The sequence below is a fragment of the Suricata suricatta genome, chromosome 11 (genome assembly GCF_006229205.1).
Source record: "Suricata suricatta isolate VVHF042 chromosome 11, meerkat_22Aug2017_6uvM2_HiC, whole genome shotgun sequence".
Classification (NCBI taxonomy): Eukaryota; Metazoa; Chordata; class Mammalia; order Carnivora; family Herpestidae; genus Suricata; species Suricata suricatta.
The window spans coordinates 39,360,325-39,378,046 of NC_043710.1; the positions used below are offsets into that span (position 1 = coordinate 39,360,325).

General features: G+C 55.7%; 1 protein-coding gene across 2 annotated transcripts in view; it reads left to right on the top strand.

Moving 5' to 3' along the window:
• The window catches only part of PTPN5 (protein tyrosine phosphatase non-receptor type 5), a 54,747-nt gene extending 37,293 nt beyond the window's left edge, over positions 1-17,454 (top strand). For both annotated transcript variants that reach the window (XM_029915238.1, XM_029915237.1), the window contains 12 exons: positions 3,325-3,518; positions 4,086-4,193; positions 4,451-4,528; positions 5,007-5,248; positions 6,431-6,620; positions 8,961-9,045; positions 12,579-12,658; positions 12,842-12,979; positions 13,677-13,787; positions 15,847-16,007; positions 16,099-16,212; positions 16,628-17,454. In XM_029915238.1, the coding sequence (XP_029771098.1) occupies positions 3,325-3,518; positions 4,086-4,193; positions 4,451-4,528; positions 5,007-5,248; positions 6,431-6,620; positions 8,961-9,045; positions 12,579-12,658; positions 12,842-12,979; positions 13,677-13,787; positions 15,847-16,007; positions 16,099-16,212; positions 16,628-16,721 (1,595 nt within the window). In that variant the 3' untranslated portion in view covers positions 16,722-17,454. The remainder of the gene's footprint in view (positions 1-3,324; positions 3,519-4,085; positions 4,194-4,450; positions 4,529-5,006; positions 5,249-6,430; positions 6,621-8,960; positions 9,046-12,578; positions 12,659-12,841; positions 12,980-13,676; positions 13,788-15,846; positions 16,008-16,098; positions 16,213-16,627) is intronic.
• The last annotated feature ends 268 nt before the right edge of the window (positions 17,455-17,722 follow it).

Here is a 17,722-nt window from a genome sequence, read left to right on the forward strand (position 1 = left end):
CATTTATACTTGCTTAATTTTGAAGGCCAAGGAGATCGTACTGGTTTGCCACCTTGCCTTTCTCCCTACCATCGACATTTCTTTCCATGATATGAAATATTCATTTACAGAATCTTTTGTAGCAGCAGCATGATGTTTTATTGCAGGCGGGTTTCGTGCTTCCCAGACTGGGGTGCATGTACCCCGGAGGGCAAAGCCACAGGATAAATTGCAGCACATTTTCCTGAAGGAGAAATTTGATTCAAAGCTTTGGGAGGGGGGGAAGCCCATTATTTTCATATCAAAACAAGTACAGATATACCGTAGTATAGAACACAGCGCCAGGAATTTTACAGCAGCAAACCCCAATGTCACGTGAGCTTCTGGCTATTCCCTGAAGACCCATGTCCCCTCTCTGAGGATGCCAGAAACATCTGAGAAGCACCAAGTTCTAGTTCGGGCCCCTTTTTTTACAGATGAGGAAACTGAGACACAGGGAGAAGGGACTGCCCGAGGCCCATGGAGTGTGACTGCAGAGCCTAGCCAGCTGACCTTTGGGCCCCCAACCCCTCCCACCCTTCCATATTTGGCATCACCCTCTGACTGCATTTTCTAAGGGTGCGAGTGGAGTCCTTGCCACTTGAGTCATCAAACCTCTGCTTGTCACTAGAGGAAACTCTCAGCTTCCTGCATGATCCGTCTCTTAGCAGCGGCTTTTCCTTTTTCACCTTGCTGGCCAGGATCTGAGCCATCTGCTCATGTAGGCATTGGTGCCCTTCGTGGGCAAAAGTGGATAACCTTCAAAAGTGACTCCACCAGCACTTTGATTTTCCACTAAATGCTCTGAATGATGGGCATGTATCCACTGGTCTGTCTTACCCAGGAGACTGGGAGCCTTGCAAAGACAGGGGTTATGTGTTAACATTGTTACTGTCCTCTGACATTTATTGAACACCTGCTGGACACTGGGTACCATGCGGAGTGATTCATTTACAGTGTTTACCATCTTCATCATAGCTTTTCAAAGAATAGGTGGTTATCCCCATTTATCTGGTAAGAAAACTGAGTGGAAGATTAGCACTAGCCTACCATGATTCGCTCATTTGGTAAATATTTATTACAGTCTTACATGCCAGACTTTGCTAGATGCTGTGGGCAGTCGTGATGAACAAACCTGACGCCGCCCTCACCCTCATGGGACTTACACACGAGTGGGAGAGAGGATATTCAACAAGGACTTTTACAAACGAAAGCCGGTGCAGTGTAGCCCAGAACCCATTTATATGCCTCAGTTTGAACCCACGTCAACCGCTTATTAGCCGAGTGACCTGGAGAGAGTCTTGGATTCTCTCTGCACCTCCTCTTCCTCTTCTGTAGAATAAGGACAGCTGGCATACTGACTTCCCATGAGTACTGTGATGAGTGAATGAATCCACATGCATGAGGTACACAAAGCAGGGCCTTGCACATTCCAGACGTATCGTGCTGCTGCTGGTGTGGAGAGGCGTGCGGTGCCAGCAAATGTGACACAGGAGGCCCTACCGCACATGACATCTGATTGAGTTCTTTGAGGTGGATAGGAATTAACTTGGCAGAGCGTGGGGAGTGGGCAGGGGAGGGGAACAGGATGTTGGAGGGGTGTTCCAGGCAGAGGGAGGAGCGTTTGCAAAGCACAAGGGGAGGGTTGGGGAGCAGGGCAGGTAGGTGAGTTCACCCGAGGAACTGCAAGGAGTGTTGCCAGAACACGTAACGTGGGGAGCCGTGACAGGTCAGCATCCAGGAGGAGGGCCCAGGGACCTGTGATAGGTACACATGCAGCTGTCACCAGGACCTGGACCCCTTGCACCGCACCGTTGAGCCGGGCCATGGAAGACGGTCCGTACGTGTCCAGTGAGCGAGCAAGCACATGGCCTATAAAGCTGTGGGCCTCACGTGGTCATGGCTGTGCGTGTTCTCTTATCACCCAACTAGAAAAGGAGTCCGTGTCCCATTTATACAGGGCTGTGTGGACATCCCCATCCCCACACATCCACTTTGCTAGTCCCTCTCTTCTGGGCAGCACATTAAACCAGATGGGTTCAGAGGAGGGCCTCCAACATCTGGGACTCCCCGAAGTGGGTGCTGATAGAATCCCTCCCCGGCAGCCAGCACCTCAGGTCTAGGCCAGTGGTGTTCACTGTTCGTAGTAGTGGAGCCCTGTGTTGAAGTAACCTTGGCTGGGGGGAGGGCAGGGGGTGCGGTGTGCCTGGGTGGCTCAGTCGGTTGAGCATGTGGCTTCAGCTCAGGTCATGATCTCATGGTTTGTGGGTTCGAGCCCCACATCAGGCTCTGAACTGACAGCTAGCTCGGAGCCTGAAGCCTGTCTTTGGATTCTGTGTCTCCCTCTCTCTCTGACCCTCTCCTGCTCATGCTGTATCTCTCTCTCTCTCTCTCTCTCTCTCTCTCTCTCTCTCTCTCTCTCTCTCTCTCTCTCTCTCTCTCTCTCTCTCTCTCTCTCTCTCTCTCTCTCAAAAATAAGTAAAACATTTAAAAAAATTTTAAAGAAAAAAAAAAGGAATAACCTTAGAGGGAAGCCAGGGTGTGGAACGGAGACTGGCAGAGTTTCCACACTGAGGACTCAGAGCACTGGGGAAGGCCTGGTGCACCTGGGAAAACGCTAGGGCTCCATAAAGCAGGAGGAAATCCAAGGGTTGAGCTGAACCTCCGTTTCCCAGGTATGGAAACAAAACCCAGAGAGGGCATGACGCTCCCAGGGTCAGTACACAGCAAGGGACAGACCCAGAACTAGACCTTTGATACCAATTCTACTACACCAAGATGTTCCTGCACACCCCCACATGGGGCCTTGAGGTGGCCAAGGGCCACGTGGCTGTGGTCTTGTCCAGGGTCCAGCCTCCAGCCCCAGTCAGGGCACAGACCACAAGAGACAAAAATCTGGAAGGCAGGCGTGGGAGAGCTGTTCAGGGTCACGGCCTGGTTAGGCCGTGCCTTTTCTTTTTCCTCACTCTCTCTCTCTTTTAATTGAGTTTGAGGTGGTTGTTTTTTGTTTCCTTAAGAAATGGAAAAGAATGGAACTGTGTAAACACAGCGATGCTAACGCCCTGAAAAACCTCCTGCCATTTTAACTCTGTTACTGGAGAAATAAAAGAGAAATAATTTGTCCACCCACACGTAGCTCTTTCTGACGAAGGTAGGTGAATATTGCTTTGCTAATCGAGGGTGACGGCTGGAAGTGCAGCCACGCTGACTGATCCCAGATTGAGCGGAAGCCACAGCAACCCCAGAAGGAGCGGCCCGCCCGGGTCGGCAGGACCCGAGTCAGCGGGCGCGTGTCTGCCTTCCCAGGTCTCCCCCAGCCGGTAGTGATGGAGGCGCCCGACCAGGCCGAAGGGCTCGCGGACCCGCAGAGAGAAATGCCACCGCCCCCGCCGCCTTCGCAGCCCTCGGAGCCGGCTCCGAAGCCACCACCTCGGGGCGCCGGGAGCCACTCCCTCCCTGTCAGGAGCAGCCTGTGCCTGTTGGCTGCCTCCCAGTTCCTGGTAAGGACATCACAGGCCTTCCAAGGGCCTGACGGGGCAGGTGGAGGGATGGCCCTCCACGTCCTCTCCAGGATGGCCGCCTGGGGATCGTGGGGGATGAGAGGCCTTCTTGGTGTCCCTCAGCGACTCCAAGCCCTCGGGCTGGTGTGGAGAGGAGGCTGGAGTTCTCAGCTGCAGCCTCAACAGCTGAGGCCTTTCCTCACAGCCGGCCTTCCCTAACCCAAGAAGCAGGACTTCAGGCCCCACCCCCACCCCAGGCCTGCAGGGGTCTCTCTGAGGCTTTCCCATCTGTGGAGATATATCTCTGGGAAACTTTTCTTTTGATGTGGGCCCCTGGGAGGGGGGGGTCCCCTCTGGGAAGGGCTTTATCTTGGCTCCCTGCAGTCAGCTTTTCTCCAGGGAGAGTCCTGAGGCCTTCTCTGCGCACACAGAACCTGGGTGCTTCCCTTAGCACTGCAGCCTGGACCTTGGGGGGCCAGGTTAAGGCTGCAGGTGAGCTCTGCAGGGGGGCTATGGGGGCTGGGAGCCCAGGGCCCAAACTCAGTCCACTCCCCCTGGCTGCCCCAGCTTGCCTGCGGGGTGCTCTGGCTCAGCGGCTATGGCCCCATCTGGTCACAGAATGCCACAGACCTCATCTCCTCCTTGTTCACGCTACTGGAACAGCTGGGACCCATGGTGAGTAGGCTCCAGGGAGCACCAAGGTAGGAGGGAGTGACTGGGGACCTCCCACCCCACCCCCCCGACCCCTGCATGGGGCTTCTCTCAGTTCAGAAGATACTTCCAGGCCCTTCCTGAAACCCATCTCCCTGCTCCCCACCCAGACCTGGTCAGCAGCTTTGAGAGCCTCAGTTCTGTGGCTGTCGGAATGGATGAGAACTTTGCCCCCCCACCCCCCACCACCCTGTGGTGACTGTCTGTCTCATGTTCCCCAGGCCTGGCTGGGCATTAGGACCTGGGAAGTCCCCAATCTGCTGCTGGTTACTCTGTCTGTGATCCTCATTACCACCCTGGTAAGGTGCCTCCTGACCTGACCTCCGTGCATCCCTCCTCTGACCCTGAGGCCCCATCCCCACCAGCTCGCACTTGATTTCCGAGCTAGAGGTTTCAGGTCAGGGCAAGGAGAGGGTATATGTGCCCTTCCCCCGTGAGCCCAGCCTGGGCTGAGGGACACCTTCTTGAAGATGGGTTTGCAATGTTTTGGCTGAAGGAAGGACTAAAGCCAGAGAGGACTGATTGATGTAGGAGCTCCACACCCCACCAGGAAGACCTGAGTCCACAGGAAACTGAGGGGTAGGGGAGGGTGGGGGGCAGGGAGTTAGGTGGGGGCTGGAAACTCCCGTCGAGGGCAAGGGCAGTGCCATGCAGACAGCTCCCAGGAGAGCAGGGCTGCCCTAGACATTCTGAGGGCAGGAGACAATCTCATGGACACCCCATCTCTCGGGTCAGCTGACATGGTCCAGGCCTGTGATGCTGTCTCTTCCCAACTAGGTGTGGCACCTCTTGAGGGCTCCCCCAGAGCCACCCGCCCCACCGGGCCCTGAGGACAGGCGCCAGTCAGTGAGCCGCCAGCCTTCTTTCACCTACTCCGAGTGGATGGAAGAGAAGGTTGAAGATGACTTCCTGGACCTGGACCCCGTCCCTGAGACTCCTGTGTTTGATTGCGTGATGGACATCAAGCCAGAAGCCGATCCAGCCTCACTCACCGTCAAGGCCATGGGTCTACAGGAAAGGTGGGAGGAGTGGAGGAGGGGTGGGCTCTACGGGCTCTTGAGCTCTTGGCTCCCCGTCAGAAGGGCAGATGCCTGACTCTGACTCTGACTCTCAGGGGCCAGGATAGAGCTGGTCAGTTTAGCCAGTGTAGACACATGCTTGTCAGGTCTGATTCACACAGATCAGAGTGCCCCAAGGTAAATGCCGAGAAGTAGTGTTACTGCACACGAACACATAAGCATTTACAGGTATATGTGCATACACAGTCACACACAAAGTCCTGTGCTCAAGTAAGTTTCGATAGTTTCCTTTATTACAGGACTTGGCAGGGCCTATAACGTGCTTGTGTTCGTTGTTAATCAGCAAATGGGTAGCCTGTGAAGTTCCTCAAAGTCTGTTGACCACAGATACCCACTTTTATAGAGTGTCACATAGTATTCTATAGAATATACTGTGGGAGGTATCAACACCTTTTCAGAGCCTAGTTGGGTAAGCCAGATCACACTGGGGTTGAGTTATCCATGAAATGTCTTGGAAGAAACCGTGGATGGGGAGTCCGAAAACCTAGCTTTTCATTTCAGCTCTTCGATTTCCTTACTGTCTGAGCTTGGACAGTTCTTGTCCCCTCTCTGGGACTCGGTTTCCCTTTCTGTGCATCGGGGCCTTCCAACTGTTCTGTCGACACTTCGGACACGTTAGGCACTGAACGGGGTCTAAAGCTTGTCCGGTGCAGACATCTTTGCTACCACTGTGTAGCCCGAGGTCCCGTCCTCCGCCGAGAGCCTGGCCTCTCCTGGGTGAGAGTTCCATGACTCATTGGCAGTGCCATCCAGGACTGGTGGGACCAAGGCTGAGACGCAGAGGGTAGAGCCTCGATTCCCTGCTCTAGGCAGGTGCCCTCTCTTATCAGCTTCCTGGGGCCACAGGGCTGGGACCTGCCTCTGGCAGTGACAGAGGAGAGTCCAGGGAGGGCTGCGTTGAGGCTGCCTTGGGTGGCACCTCTGGAACGGGGGCCCCAAGCCCGCCACCTCAGCATCTCCACTGCACGGGGCAGGAGACAGGGAGTCAGGCCTAAGCTCTGGAGCTGAGACTGGTGCTGCTCCTTTCCCACTCCTCCCACTGCCACCCTGCCCCCACCCTTGATCTCTCCCTCCTCACCTCCCCGCCCCTGAGACTCACTCCCCCTTTCCCGGCCCTTCCAGGAGGGGCTCCAATGTCTCCCTGACCCTGGACATGTGCACACCAGGCTGCAATGAGGAGGGCTTTGGCTATCTCGTGTCCCCACGCGAGGAGTCAGCCCGCGAGTACCTGGTCAGCGCCTCCCGTGTCCTGCAGGCCGAGGAGCTTCACGAGAAGGCCCTGGACCCCTTCCTGCTGCAGGCAGAATTCTTTGTGAGTCCTCCCTTGCGGTCGGCCCCCTGTTGTGGGATCTGCTCACACCAATCACGCACCTAGCAAGGCAGTGGCATGGGTCCCCATAACCCAGCATCTGATAGATTTGTCATTTCCTCATCAGCTCTCCCGCCATCTTGGGCAGGCTCCTTCCCCTCCGAGCCTCCGCTTGCTCATCTGGAAATGGGGGTAGAAATCATAGGAGTGTGGCAAGGATAAAAGGTGTGCAGAGGGCTCAGCTGGGTGACTGGTGCTTGGTGGCATCCCCACTTCCTTACTGCCCAGTACTATGCTTTGAAAGTCATAGAAAGCCTTCCTTCTGACTTCCTGTTTTCCCTCCCTTCTCCCTGCTGACATCACCAGGCACTGTTCGTCCTCCAACATCCCTCCAGTCACCTCCCCTCTAGACCCTCTGCAACAGCCTGGTCCAGCTGCCTCCTGTTGGATTTTGAGGGGCCTGATAAATGATGTCCCTGCTTTACCTGCCTGAGCACACAACCAATCATTAGCTAAGACCATATCATATCCCCTGTGTTTTTGTTGATAGAGGCAAAGTGTGAAATGACGCTTCAGTGCATAGTAATAGTGAGTTTTCTAATACTGACCTCCAGAATTTGCAAATTTTCTACCCACCCCAAGTGGTGCACCCCTCAGCCCATGGGGACCACCCCTATATTTCTTTCTCTACAGGAGGGTCCCCAAAGGAGGAGGAAGGAAGGGACTTGGGTTCAAAAGCCTATTCCTCACTCAAAACCCCATCCAGTAATGCGCCAGTGTGGGCAGGAATGGGAAAAAGGCCTTGAGTATTTGGGGAGAATCACTACTGGGAGAGGCCAGAGGGATGGGGAAGCCATGTGCCTCCCTCCGCTCCCCTTGTCCAGGCCACCTCGCCTCCTGCCTGGGCTGGATGGCTGTTTCCTCTGTGAAAACCCCTGTCGCCCTCTGACCCGTGCTCGACGTTCTGCAGGGCTGGGCATGGCCCGTCTTACCCACGATGGGCTAGTCCAGCCTCCTTGTTCAGCCCTCTGCCCCTACCGCACCCTTACAGGACTGTCCACTTCAAACTGGATCACCACCTCCTCCCGATCCCGGGCATCTCCTCCTATGCCTGTACTCGCATCATCGTCCCACTGGATGCTTCCAGAAAGCCTTCCTTAACCACCTGAGCCTCAGTTCTGCTCTGTGTCCCCCACCATCACCTCCCCTTGAAGAAGGGCCTTGAATCCTCTCTGGTGTTTCCCGTTCAGTAGATTGTTGTTGATTTTGCTCAGAGAGAAAAGAACACAACCTACACACTCACTCCATGGGCACTTTTGTACACACTGGTTTTTTATTTTGGTTGGTTTTTTTTTTTTTTTTTCCGATTCTCACAATAACCCTAGAAAGTGAGTCTTTCTCAATACATAAGGCCCATCCTTACTCTGTCGAAAAACCGTGGACACTGTGAAACTGTAGTCAGGCACAGAGCAGCGGGGGCAGGTAGAAGGGACAGTGAAGAAGCCCGAGGCACTGGGGAGTCATCCCCAAGAACAGTGGAGAGGGGGCGAGAGGAGAACTTACTGGCCAGGAACTGTTTGGACAGGTGGAGGGTGTGGGACCACTGCTCTCGACCAGCAGAGCCAGAAAGGCATGCTGGGAGCTCAGACCTGGAGCGGGATGGAGAGGGGGCGTATTCACAGCAGGGAAGAGACCAGCCTGTAACTAGCGAGCAGGTCACTGAGAACAACCCTCAGTAAACGAAGACCAGATACAGGGTGACCTCGCAGGCCAGACGGAGAAGTGAACCTGGGGCTCTTGACACAGAGCGTGATTGGGAGGTGCAAACATATCCTTGGGAGCGCAGAAGGAGGCTCCTTTCCTCCTGGATAATCGGGGAAGGCTTCTTGGAGGAGATGGCATTTAAGGTGGACAGTATAGAGGATGAGGTGGACGTTAACCACAAGGAGAGCACCACGACCTGAGCTCCTGAAGTGGGGATGCCCTGGCTGGGAGCACGGATGCTCCAAGCCATTCAGGTCGGCTGCAGCCTGGGGAGTGTGATTGGCAGGGCACTGGTTCTCTTATGGTTCTTGTTCAGCACTCGATAATTGAGTATCTACTATATGCCAGGCTGGCCCTTGATCAACTGTAATAATTTATTATACACTCACTACGTGCCAGGCGCTATTCTAAATGCTTTTTTATGTGCAATGAATCATTGAATAGTAAATGTTTACTGAATGAAGGCATGCATTCAAGCAAATGTCTGGACTAGAGGTTAGGACCACACCCGTGCCTGGATTCAAATGTCTGTGAGAGCCAGCCCACAGCTGCTAACACCCCCACATCCTCCTCTTGCAGGAAATCCCCATGAACTTCGTGGACCCAAAGGAGTACGACATCCCTGGGCTGGTGCGGAAGAACCGGTACAAAACCATCCTTCCCAGTGAGTACTCAGGGCACCGGGAGGCGAGGGCATGCTCGCCCCCACCTGGGCGCCCCTCACCCTGAGGAAGGCCTCAGCCCCAGATCGAGGCCTTCAGGGTCACGAGGCAAAGGGAAGGAGGGTGAGGGAGTACCCAGTGAAGGGACAGTCTCCCTGCTCAGGGCAGAGGTTGGTTGACTGAAAAGTATTTTCACCTTCTTTCGCCCTTCAGAGTGGGAAGATTTTGAAGGGAGGAAATTAAGACTCAGAGGGGTTAATTGGCTCATTTACAGTCACACAGCCAGGAAGTTTCAAACGGGGCCTCACTGACCTTGGAATTGGGCTCTTTTGTCTCCATTGAGTTGAGTTTGGTCTGATTGTGAGTCCTGGAATGGGAAGAGCCACCCCACAAGGGAATGAGCTGCCTGTCAGAGTGAGCTTCCCGTCACTCCAGGTGTTCAAGTGAAGCTGCATGGTCAGTCCCCTGGCAGGGCTGAGAGGGGTGTGCGCCTTTTGAGAGCAGTTAGACCAGTTGAACTGATGTTCCTCTTTCAGCCCCGGGGTGTCATTTTCGGATAACTTTCATCAAGCCCCTCTCTGCCTGTCACCCCTGCCAAGTTCAGGCCCCAGGCCCCAGGGCTAGCTCAGGGGGTGACTTGTTGAAAGTGAATCCCCACCAACCTACTCCGCTCAGCGTGTGGAGTAACGAGGCTTTAAAAAAGCAGTTTTGCCATCAGCATCTCCAACAACATGTAAGATGTCATGACTTATTTTTAACTTTTAAAATATCGACTTGTGGTTGCTATGGTTACACAGTCTCTAGGTAGTTCCGGTTAAACAAAGCACCATTTAAGGCCAGGATGAATCCTTCAGGGTTGCTCACCTCTTCCCTCATCTTGCCACCCTCCAAGCAAGCAGCCCCCTGTGGAGGGAAGGGCTCAGGTACCTAAGAACCCAAGGCTTTGCTGGCCACTCAGACTGTAGGGGAGGCGGGGGGGGAGCCAGGCCGTCCATCCAACGGTCCCCACTGGATTGCTGAGAGGCCCTGAGCCATTTCCGCTGTGCTCTGAGCCTGCAGGGCCTGGCGCTCAACAGAGAATCCCCTGTGGCCAGCAAGAACTGACCCTGTGGCTCAGCCCGGGATCCGAGCACGGGGGTGTGTGACAGAGGACACGTCACACAGGCTTGGCAGAGGCCTGCCAGATCCAGAACACCCTGAGGCTTGTTCTCTCATTCACTTGGCACACGTTTCCTGAGCCCCTGCCCCAGAGGCTGAGACTTCAGGCATGAATGAGACACAGGGAGTTCATAGTCTAACTGGAGAACCAGATCCAGGGACAGTTAATAGTGCAAAGTGACCAGTAACCTAGCTGGCAGCACTGAGGACAAGATTCAGGGGAGCACTTTTGGTCCATTTGCCACTGTGTCCCAGGTACCAAAATAGTTCCTGACACATAGTAGACATCCTGCCCTTGTTTGAATGCCAGAGGGAGGGAGGAAGGAAGGAGGGAAGGAAGGAAGGAGGGAAGGAAGGAAGGAAGGAAGGAAGGAAGGAAGGAAGGAAGGACGGACCTTTCGTATCAGCCCTTCCTCTCCATCTTCACTGCCAAATGACTTTTGTGGGGGTCAGGACTTATCTGTTGCCCAATTCCAAGGGTGCCGTTTACATGGACTGCATTGACATGATGCCCGTGGGGCTGTGCCAGGCTCTAGGCTTCTGACTGCTCTCCCCTCCTGTCCATCATCTACCCTTGTCACAGAAATGGTGCACAGCACAAGTCCAGTCATGTCATTCTCCTCCTTAAACCCTGTCATTGACACCTTTATAATCCTCCAGTTTAGGTCAGCCTTATAAATGTGGTTTATAAGACACTTTGTCCGTGGGTGCCCCGCCCCCTCATGTCACCATCCCCCACCTGGCCCTGTGCACTTGGCATTAGACAGAACAATGTTCCTGACTCCTACTCCTACGGGGCCTTCAAACCCAGCCTGCATGCCCTCAGACCACACACTGCTTGTCTGCCTGGCCGGCGCTCAGGGGCAGGGACGGTGTCTTGTTTGTCGAGGGGTCCCGGCCCTCTGGCACAGTGCCAGGCTCAGAGGCCGTGTTCAGTGGGGTCAGTAGGACCATTACTCTTCCCACAGCGGTTCTTCAATGCCAGAGGCCCTGGTGTCTGGTCAAAGAGAGGGGTGCCCACTTCCAGCACCTAACCTGGGCCAGTGAGGAGGAAGACGGCCCCTAACCTCTCTGTGCCCCTCTCCATAAGGGACCCGCCCCCACGTCACCTGCCAGGGCCTTGGGCCATGGCACTGGGCATAAAAGGGCTGGAGAATGGAGGCTTGTGAGTGTGGCCTCCTGTTTCTCTACCAGGTTTGGGATCCTCTCGACCTGGTCACCTCAGGGAACTTGTAATAACGGTGATGATAACAGCTGTGTGCTATGCCGCACAGGGCCTGCTGGGCTGTTACTGGTCTGAGGGTGACCGGCTACCATTCACTGCTTTTACTTGTACAAGACGACTGGGGCCACGACGAAGGGATGTCCAGTTTACAGATGCGGCCCAAGGAAACAAGGAAATGGCAAGTCGCAGAGCCAGGACTTGAGCCCCGCTCTCTGGCCCCCCTCTACTGCCTCAGAGAGCCCCAGACTGGGTGCTGGTGTGCCTGTAGGTCAGCCCTCTCTACTCGGGAGAGACACCGAAGCCCAGAGAAGGGCTAAGACACAAGCAGGTGACAGAGCCAGACCAGAAGCTAGGGCCCCGGGCCCCCGGCCAACTTCCTGCCTCACATGCCCCAGCCCCAGCCTCTGTGGGCCGACAGGATAGTCAATTCAGAGAGGCCGCAGCTGGAACAAAATGATTCTACTCCAGGAAGAGGAGTAGGAGGTTGTGAGAATCTGTCGCTGTGGGGTTTGACACGGGAATAGACTGGAAAAAAAGGACATAATCCTCTGTGCACATGTGCGTCTGCTGCTGGGACCCTACTGTTTCACGGTAGACATGAAAGCCTTCACCCCTTCCATCCTGGGCTCTCCCTTGGCTCTCTACCCCCAGATCTTAGTAGCTCCTTATAAAGTACTTGACAGTTTACCTCGCACTTTCACAGCTGTTTTCTCATTTGTCTTCCCTAGAAAGTAGGCGTCTCTATCCCATATTACAGATAGGAAAATTGAGGCTTAGGAAGGACGTGTCCTTTTCAAGTGTACACAGCATGTCAGTGAGTGTGTACCCAAAACTCTTACCACCCCTGCCAACCAGGATGTGTACTCCAGGTAATTTCTATTCTTAGCTCTCTCCTCTCCAGAGCAGGAGGCACAGTGAGCCCAGGGCAGCCTAAGGGACACAGGTAGGGGCCAGGCATTGATGCTGCCGAGGTGGAGACCCAGGGCCACGGAGACGGGCCCGTGTTTTGCTAGTGGGTAGGGGGAGGAGGAGCTTGAGGAGTCCCAGAAGAAATGTGGGTGCCCTGAAGCGGGCCAGATAAGGTGGGCCCTGCACTGGAGGGGTGCTGCCCCTGTCTAATCCCAGCTTCACCTGTCTCTCCCTGCACCCCAGACCCCCACAGCAGAGTGTGTCTGACCTCACCAGACCCTGATGACCCTCTGAGTTCCTACATCAACGCCAACTACATCCGGGTACGTAGCCCCATCCCAGTGAACTCTCCCTGAAAGGGAGGCCCGAGCCAACAGGATCTGTCCTCCAGGCTTGTCCTTAAGCCACCGTGGCTCCTGCCAGCCCCCGGGAAGGGCCCGAGTGTGGGGACGGGGCCCAGGGGGCACTGCGTCTGATCCTGACAGCCTGGACTTGGCTGGCCGCAGGGCTATGGTGCAGAGGAGAAGGTGTACATCGCCACGCAGGGACCCATCGTCAGCACCGTCAGCGACTTCTGGCGCATGGTGTGGCAGGAGCACACGCCCATCATAGTCATGATCACCAACATCGAGGAGATGAATGAGGTAGGCCCCCCATACTGCTACCAGCTGTCCACTGCTTTGTGCCCTTTGCCAGGCGTCTTGTTTCCATGTTAATCCTTACAACAGTCTTGTGGGGTTGGCAGCGTTCACTCTGCTGCCAAGGTGAGGAAATGGAAGGCTGAGCAAGGTTAAGTCCAGGCCCTGCCCTCTCCACCTCCAGTGCCTCTGATCTGAAACGGATCCTGCCTCCCTTTCATCCGGGGCCCACTCTGGCTGCTTCTTTACCCATAATAATAGCCCATTTAAACGAATCCCCATTAGATTCCTTCAAAGAGTATTACTTCCATTTTCCAAATGAGGAAACGGGCTCAAAAAAAAGGAAGTAATATACAGGTTATGAAGCTGAGATTTGAACCCTCTAACTGTGAGCCTATTGTCCTTTTTAAAAAAAAATTTTTTTAATGTTTTATTTATTTTGAGAGAGAGACAGAGTGAGCAGGGGAGGGGCAGAGAGAGAGGGAGACACAGAATCTGAAGACAGGCCCCAGGCTCTAAGCTGTCAGCACAGAGCCCGATGCGGGGCCCGAACCCACAAACCGCAAGATCATGACCTGAGCCGAAGTCAACGCTCAGCTGCCCTGTTGTCCTTTTATATCTGGTCCTGCTGGCCCTGGTGGGACACTGGGGAAACCAGGGGTGGGACTGGGAGTGTATTGCTGCCTGGTCTGGGCCCCTGCAGAAGTGCACTGAGTATTGGCCGGAGGAGCAGGTGATGTACGACGGCGTGGAGATCACTGTGCGAAAAGTCATACACACTGAGGATTACCGGCTGCGACTCATCTCCCTCAGGGTGAGGCCAGGGACTGGGCTGGGCTGGGCTGGGAGGATGGGGGACAGGGCCATAATTGGGGGGCTCCACAGATAACAGGGTCCAAGAGTCCACAGTAGCTGAAATTGACGCCTGCATCGCTCTCAGGATAAGGAGGGATGAGGGAGGGGTGAATGGACTTGGGGGCCAGAGGCAGGACCAAACCTCAGTTGTATTTCATGCTCCTGGGCTCCCTGTTTTTGTCCACACTGCCATTCATAATGCCTTCCAACTGTGCTTCAGATACACTCAAGTCCAGGACTGCCTGGATAAGAGATCTCCAAACAACTTCCGGTCCTTAGAATTGAAGGCCCATTAGAACTTTGAGACCCTGTAGTATGCAATGTGCCCACCAGAGGGCAGACACTCCTCGCTGCATTTGGGTTGTACTGTAAAATCATGGTTACACAAAAAGACCTATGAAACATGAGCAACACAAAACAGCCCAAAAGAGGGGTGGGGGGTATCCTCCCGCCGTGAAGTTGTGCTTCTTCCAGGCTCAGCATCATAGAGGAGATTGTTCCTTTGGAATTGGCATTAATGGGTTCCGTTTTTAAGAAATGGTAAGACCCATGTTTGGGAAGGTAGAGCCCAATGTAATAACCCCAAAGGCTGGGAGATGTGAGCCAAGTACCAGGAAGCTGATACTCTATCCAGAAACAGCCAGAAGTCTGCCGACACCGGCAGCCACAGAGTCAAACTCAGAACCTGACACTTGTTCCTGTGAGCTGCCCTCTCCCACTGGAGAAGGCGGAAGGCAGGTGCAAGGAACACTCAGGCCCCGGAGGGCAGGGCCGCCTGAGCAGCTCCGAGATGCAGGCCTTGCTGGAGGACACGAAAGGGCCAGGGGGCAGAGGCTCTGGCTGCTCCAACAGCCCGATAACCTGGGGGCCCAAGGAGCCAGCTTTCTGCTTCCCCAGAAAGAGAGGCCGAGGTGAGACCAGGGCTGCCTCTGTCACACTGCCATGGGGGTATTTACTTTTGTCCATGTGCCCATGAGTCTCTACAAGCGGCCTCCCTAAGCCTGGTTCTGGGTTGGGTACTGGGAACGCACACTGTCCAAAGCCTGGACTCTCTCCTAAAGGAGCACCCGTAAGGGTAAGTACCAAGCTAGAGAGATTGGCAAGAACATAGAGGGACACTCTATGTCAGGGTGTTCAGGGACAGCTTCCTGGAAGTGGTGGTGCTGAATGGAGTTTGCAGGATGAGTAAGAGTGGACCGGGGGCAAACAAGTGAGAAAAACATTCCAGGCTGAGAAAAAAGTGAAAAAGAAAGGCATGGAAGATAGAATAGCTGTGTGTGTGTGTGTAGCAGATTTTATGTACAAACCATCTGGAGTGCAGGAGCACTCCAGGTTGAGTACTAGTGTTCAGGGATAGGAGATGGGCCTGAAGGGCTAGATCCTGCACCGTGTGTCTTACTTAGAGTGAAGACTAAGGAGAGTGGGTTTTATTCAGAGAACAAGGAGAGCCAGTGGAGGCTTCTGAGCAGGAGAGCTGCGTGTCCAGATTTGGGCTGCACACGGCCCGGCCTCGGCCACTGTGGAGTGGAGATAGAGCAGTCAGGGAGGAGGGAGAGATGGTGGAGAGCTGATAAAGGGCAAAGTGGAGGTGGAGCTGGTGGAGAGGAGAGCACACTGACAAGGCTTGCGGTGGGGGAGGCACACGAAGCGTAGTGATGTGACAGGGAGAGTCCCGAGGCTCCGGGTCATGGGACTGAGGGGTGACCGGGCTGTTTAAGATAAGGAACCAGAGGACAGGAGCGGAGTGGATCAGGACTCTCTGCCTCTCTGAGATGATCTTGGAGCAGCGAAGACCCGTGCTGATGTCACTCTGCGGCCTCCTCTGCCAAGCTGGCTGTGGGTCTCTGTCGGATGCCACAGGGCCATACGGGCAGTACAGTGTAGATGGCAGAGCCCACGGGTCACACGCCCGGGGTCCTCCCCAGTGTGTTCTCACCGCTCCCCTCCCATCTTCGGGCTGCTTCAGGGGCTCTAAGAGTTCTCACGTATCTGGGGGCGGGTCTCTGTCTCCTGGACAGAGCGGGACTGAAGAGCGAGGCCTGAAGCATTACTGGTTCACGTCCTGGCCCGACCAGAAGACCCCAGACCGGGCTCCCCCGCTGCTGCACCTGGTGCGGGAGGTGGAGGAGGCCGCCCGGCAGGAGGGCCCCCACTGCGCCCCCATCGTCGTCCACTGCAGGTGGGTCCTCCCAGCGCCCCGCTCAGTAGGGCAGCCTCCCTGCGCCCCAGCCCACCCCATCCCTTACCCCCACCGTGCCCTCTGCCCTCAGCGCAGGGATCGGGAGGACAGGCTGCTTCATTGCCACGAGCATCTGCTGCCAGCAGTTGCGGCAGGAGGGAGTGGTGGACATCCTTAAGACCACGTGCCAGCTCCGTCAGGACAGGTCGGCCCACGCACGGGGGGGGCGGGGGCGCATGGGGAGAAACTGAGGCATGCACGGTTGAGGGGCAGGAGGACGTGTGGCTTATGGATGAGGAAGGGAGGGGAGGGGACAGATGGGGAGAGGACCTGGATCCGGACAGCTGGTGGCTAGATGAGGAGGGGAAAGAAACCCAGCCGGTGAGCAGAGGGACCTGAGTGAGAAGTGGTGGGGCACGTCGCCTCTGTCCCTGCTCTGTGTGCCAGAGCTGGGCAGGACAGGAAGGACGGGAGGGGCATGGTTGGCAAGGGCTGACCCCTCCACGCCACACAAAGGCAAGGCCCCTCAGGAGTGATTGGTAGTCTAGGGGCTGGGGGTGCCCTCCCGCAGCCCATCATCTCTCAACAATCCCGTCTCCGCTGTGCATCTTTGCCCGCAGGGGTGGCATGATCCAGACATGTGAGCAATACCAGTTTGTGCACCATGTCATGAGCCTCTACGAGAAGCAGCTGTCACGCCAGTCCCCAGAGTGACTGTGCTCCTGCCCTGAGGTCCTCTGGGCACCACCCAACCTGAGTCTGGGCCCTCACCCCGGTCACATGCAGGCCCTGCCTCGGGTCCCCGTCTGCCCCCTATCTCTGCCCCTCCTGCTTCCTTCTCTTCACTCTGCCTTCCCTCCTCCCTCCTCCGGCAGCCTTGGCCTGGCCCCTGGCCCCTCCACATAGCTCTTCCCACTGTACATACTGGGGACCGGGGCAGGGTGGCGGAGGGATGTGCCAGGCCAGGCCTGGGGCCCCGGAGCCTGTCCCACACCATGCAGACCTGGGGCCTCAGTTTTTAATGATAGTTCCATTGCTACTTGATCCAAAACGTTTCTGTGCCGCAAGCGTCCCGCTGTAGCGCGTCTGTCTGTCCGTCTGTCTCTGCTGTCTGTACCGGACACTGTGTCTCCTCAGCCCGGGGAAAGGGGTGATGAGTTCCAGCCCCAAAGTAGCCTAGGCAGAGGTGCCTGCCTGGGTCCCCTCCCACACTTCCCACCTGGCGGATTGTGTTTTGCCCCAGTTACTGGGATCGGGATGAGGAGCGCCTGAGGAACTGGCCAAGAGATCTCAGCTGGGCGAGAGATCTCTGGGCTGGGGTGGGGTGGGGTGTCACAGCCAGGTGACCTCTTGCTGTCAGTTGCCGTCAGGGGGCAGTGACCAGCCTGTGAGGCGTTGAGGAAGCAGCGGACGGAGGGGGGCTGTGAGCCCAGAGGACCTGGGCCCTGGTGGGGGTGGGAGAAGGGGGAGCTCTGGGGGTCGGGTGGGGTGGGCCCAGATCCGTGCGGAGCGCTCTTCTGTGTCACTGTGGGAGAGCCCTCCCGGGAGTCCCGCTGTGCGTAGCCCCGCGCGTGCCCCTGTGTCCATGTGTGTGTGGAGAGCCCGTCAGCAGGGCGTGCATGACTCTTGGCAACATGTGTTATCTTGGAGCCACGTGTTTTTATTGCTGACTTTAAATATTTATTCCACGGCAGACAGAGACATTTGGTGTCTTT